Source organism: Tupaia chinensis, unplaced genomic scaffold (assembly GCF_000334495.1).
Source record: "Tupaia chinensis unplaced genomic scaffold, TupChi_1.0 Scaffold000477_2, whole genome shotgun sequence".
In the NCBI taxonomy this organism is placed as follows: domain Eukaryota; kingdom Metazoa; phylum Chordata; class Mammalia; order Scandentia; family Tupaiidae; genus Tupaia; species Tupaia belangeri.
In genome coordinates, this window is record NW_006159987.1 from 48904 (window position 1) to 53680 (window position 4777).

Here is a 4777-nt window from a genome sequence, read left to right on the forward strand (position 1 = left end):
GACGAGACAGAGAAAGTGAGAAAGCACTCCCCAGAGTGGATGGCCACACCACAAGCCCTTCTCCATTCTTCTCTTAAGATTTTGGGCATGCACGCACACACACCCAGAGTGTTTTTCAAGATGCTGAGTATGGGACTTGGATCACAGTCAGCCATGTGGGATCCAGCAGCCTTAACCACCACACCACAAGCTAGCATGGGCTCAGGTTTAAAAAAAAAAATTAATTGCCAGAGGGTACGTGCACACACCAGAGAGAGAGAGAGAGAGAGAGAGCACGCATTCTCCAATACGGTGTGATTATGCCACAATCCCTTCTCCTTCAACTCTCCACTGCGTCAGGATTTACAGCATGCACTCACACACACTCAGCATGTTTTTCTTTCTTTCTTTTTTATTGGAGAGGTTTTTGCTATAGGGCGTGTGCGCTCGCCAGAAAGACAGAGAGAGACAGAGACAGAAAGAGAGAAATCACCCCCCAGGGGGGATGGCCATGCAGCAATCCCTTCTCCTCCATTCTCCTCTTGGGATCTTGGGCATGCACGCACAGGTGCCTAGTGTGAGTTTAAGCCACCAGGTCTGGGACTCAAACCATGGTCAACTACATGTGAGTCCAGCAACATAGCCATTATGCCAACCACTGGTCCCAACCCAGCATGTTTTACAAGCCACTAGGATAAGGATTCAAACTATGCTCGGCCATGTGAAATTCAGATCTTTTAACGATGAGGCCACGGGGTTGGCCCTAGGACATGGGTTTGACTCAAGTGATAGCAGAGAAGTAAATGGTATGTGTTCAAAGATGTTCAGCAAATCAGGAGAGAAGCTCCCTTCCCCATAAGCATATACCCAAGTGAGTTCAGAGAAAATAAAGTGCCTCTCAACAATGCTCTCCCTCTCTCTTGGTGGTAGGATTTGGAAGGAAGGTGGAAAGTGCCCTAGAAAAAAATGAAATCAGTGCTTTTCACTGGTAAATCTTCACCATCAAAACAAGTATCATTATGAGAACAGAATGCATCCGTTCCACACCATCCTCCTCCACCCACTGCCCTCCCCAGTACAGGCACCACTTTGCTGTGGCTAAGATCTATATCAGCCATGGGTTAGGAGATATTTACAGCACAGCCACAGGCCTCAAGTTCTGCGAGCTCTGGGGACTGCCATGGAACTGCTCAGCCTCATGTGAGCAAGGGCATGGGGGCATAAGAAGTGGAAAAAAAGCATTTTTAGTTCCTACTGACATCCAGTCCCCATCTCCCACCCAGTATTAAACTCTCTCAACAAAAACACACACACACACAGAATTACAACCTAGAGAGATTTTAAACAACATTCTGAAAAGGGAACCTTAAGAAAAAGGTTCCCACGTTTTTCAATTCTCCAGAAGGTAAAGTTAAGAAAGCACTTGATTTCTGTATAATCGCTGCTTTCAGAATCATGAATCTGAGTTTTTCCAAAATGACTTTTTCAGACCGTGAGCACCTTGTCTCCTCCGTCGCATGCCCAAAACACGGCAAAGAGAATACCAGAAGGCCCAGAGGCAGTGACGGGTGCAGGAGAGGAGACGAGGGGAAGCTGGGGCCCACCGAGGCCGGCTGTTTCAGTAGACTAGCAGGGACAACGTGGCACACTTACAGTCTGGGTTGCACTGGCAGAACTTCTCACAGAAATTCTGAGTCATGATGCAGGGGCAGGTGCTGTCGCAGGGGCGGTCTGGGTGGTCGCAGGGTTGGTAGTTGTACACTTGCGTGGAAGAGTTATCTAGGAAAGAGAACAGGGCAAGGCTGCTGTGACCATGCTCCCTCACCGCCAACTGGTCCACCTCCCTGACTCTAAGAAGTTTGTCATAATAACCATGTCCCCTGAAGTGAGAAGACCCCACCGGTGACTATTTCATAAGCTACAGTGGGGTGACTTGTTTCATGGAGAGGGTGTGAAGTTCATCCGGGACAACAGGGCAGCTACTGTAAACATTCAATGAGGTCTGGAACCTGGCAAATGGCACTGGAGGAAAGCCAGAGACCAGAAGGCACATCACACTACCTCCTAAGAGGCCGTCTCAGCTGCAGTGGGGAGCTGGGGCGTTCTCAGCTGCTGCACAGAACTCTGCAATCTCTGCGGTAGCAGTGTGGGGTCAAGAAGTACAGCTGCAGGTGGGGCTGGGTGATGGCCACAGGGTGAGGCCTCGAGCTGAACTGCAGAGGAACGCCCTGTGGAACTTACCCTTCTTCAGTTGAATTTTCCTGCAGTGTGCAGCCCACAACCTGAAAATGAGAGAAGAGATGGGTCTGGGTTATAGCCCTAGGGAGCTCTGCAGGTGTGGGCAAATGACAACATGACCTGTTCTCTATCAAAGGTGGAATTTGGGACTCTGGGGCTGTGGTTTGATGACGAGGGAGTGGTCTCCCAAATCCATCTAGTGGACTGCTAGTGGAAGCTAGAGTCCACCCTAAATCCAGCAGGCCTAGGCTGCAAGATTTTAAAATACTCAGCTGTGGCAGTGTGCATAAGATGCTGCTGCTCAGCTGGCTGAAATCAAATGGGAGGCTTGAATTCGATTCCTCATTTGCCCTAAAAAGCTGGGCCCAGGGTACATGGTTTGAGTCCCAGTTACTCCAGAGGCTGAGGCAGGAGGACTGCAACACAGTGACACAGTGAGACCATATCTAAAAACGACCATTGGGGTGAGGGGCAGACAGTGACACAACGGTAACAGTTCTCTGCAATGCTGGACCCTCATGTAACGGCCCCAGGTTAGTGGCCTAGCCTGTGATTTTAGGCTGGGATGGACAGTAGCATGAGGATTCTGCTGGGGATGCTTCTTTCCCTTCTGCCCTCTCATGGAAGAAATAAACTTAAAAAAAAAAAAAAACCACAAATGTACCATGCACACACACACGCACACACACACACACACACACACGTATACAAATTAAGGCCAGCTGGTGGAATGGTGGTTAAGATGGCTGGATCCCACACGGTCAACTGGATGGTTTGAGTCTTGCCCCTGGTGGCTTAAAAAACATGCTAAGTAAGTATGCAGCATGGCCATGGAGGGGGTACTTTCTCACTTTCTCTCTCCCTCTCTGTCTCTCTATAGCAAGTACACACACCCTATGGTAAAATTTAAAAAAGAAATAAACAAACCCCTCCCAAACAAATGAACATAAAACAACAAAAAACATGAACAAAACAAAGCCCAACCTAATGTCTATTACACTCCTACCACTTCTCTCTCCCCTTCCTCCTTCTCTGTGGAGGCGGAGATGTGGGAGAATTTCAAGACGGGAGGTGGAAAAGCTTTTCAGGGATCTTCTCTGAGTGAAAGAACTGAAAAGGAGCCACTGGGGCTTCCTTCTGTGTCTAGAACTGGTGTCAGTGCCTTCTTTCAATAGGTGATAGTCATTAGGAAACCACAGCAGGCAGAGTACTGAAAAAAAAAAAGTCTAAGCCCAAGTCAAGACTACCTAGGAGATGGTGGTATTATATAACTTAGATAAACAACACAAGAGCCCCAAAAGGAACCCTGATCAGAGCCGAGCAATGGGTAAGGCGGTAACTCACTACTCCACAAAGAAAAATGACCTGAGGGGGAAGCAATGAAGCCAGCTCATGTCCTCCTGGTCAGGAGCGTAAATGGAAACCTAGACCGTTATCTCAGGGTCCCCAGCATTAGGTAGTGGGGGCAGGACGGGTCCAGGGCGGGAGCCTCAGGGAGCTCGGAGAGCACCAGCCTCAGCTGTGGGAGGCCAAACTGATGGGCTCACACAGCCTTGTGCAGCAGCCAAAGAGGGAGGCAGACCGAAAGTCCAAGGGAAGGTCAGAGCACAGAGAACAGCTTGGCCATAAAAAATCCTTTGTCAGCCCTTGCCTGTGTTTTCTTTTCTTCTTCTGTGAGGGGTTCATGAGCTCATCTGTTGGCAGCTTCAGGATAAGTGATTCTTTGACTGCAAACTGAAAGACCTGGAAGAGAAATCCAACAGGGTCTATTATGCCTTCTAGAGTGAGGAGGTTAGGGAGGGATGGGTTCTGGGGAGCTCACACGCAGCTGGCTGAGCACCATCAGGTCACTGGCTCTGAAGTTAATTCCTGACTCAGGGAGGGAAACGACTAAGCATGGTACCACCGGCCCTGGTAGCAACTTTCATCTACTGTTCCTCTACCAAACCAAGAGTGGGCTGATTCCTGCCCACAGCATCTGCCTCTTCCTAGGAAGGGCAACTTGATGCAGCTTGTGTAACTGAGTGCAAGAACGCGATGGACTGTTCCCCCAGGCTGAGCACTGGCTCCCTCTGTTGGTAGGAAGACGACAGAGCGTTGCAGTTTCAGTAGGACAGCATTTTAGGGAGGATGCTCTCTCTCCAATGCCTCTCTCCATTTAACTGCAACTCTTGTTAGCTTTTTCTTTTTTTCCTGTCTCTAGACCTTTCTGAGATTCTATGAAAACTCTAAATCTCAGGAAATACACACAAGAATCTTTTTTTGCATACAATTCCATAGAATTCTAGAACCTGTGCCTCAGAAAAATGGGTAAGAGCTCCAAAATGAATGCAAAGGGCACTTCAATGTGTGCTTCTATTAATTTTTCTAAGTAAAAGAGGCATGAAGGGGATTGGCAGGTGGCATGGTAGTTAAGGGTGCTGGACTCCCACATGGCTGACTGCAGCTCAAGTCCCAGACTTGGCAGCTTGCTTTTTCACTTTCCCTCTCTCTCTCACTCTGTCTCTCTGGTCAAATTTAAATAAATAAATTAAAAAAAAAAAAAAAAGAAGCATGAAGA

The 4777-nt window shown here is 48.3% G+C and overlaps 1 protein-coding gene across 1 annotated transcript in view; it reads right to left on the reverse strand.

Moving 5' to 3' along the window:
• EZH1 (enhancer of zeste 1 polycomb repressive complex 2 subunit) overlaps window positions 1-4777 on the reverse strand; it is a gene marked incomplete in the record, with an annotated part of 36468 nt that overhangs the window by 7315 nt on the left and 24376 nt on the right. The window contains 3 exon segments of the mRNA XM_027774789.1: window positions 1633-1758; window positions 2221-2261; window positions 3869-3960. Coding sequence (XP_027630590.1) covers window positions 1633-1758; window positions 2221-2261; window positions 3869-3960 — 259 coding nt within the window.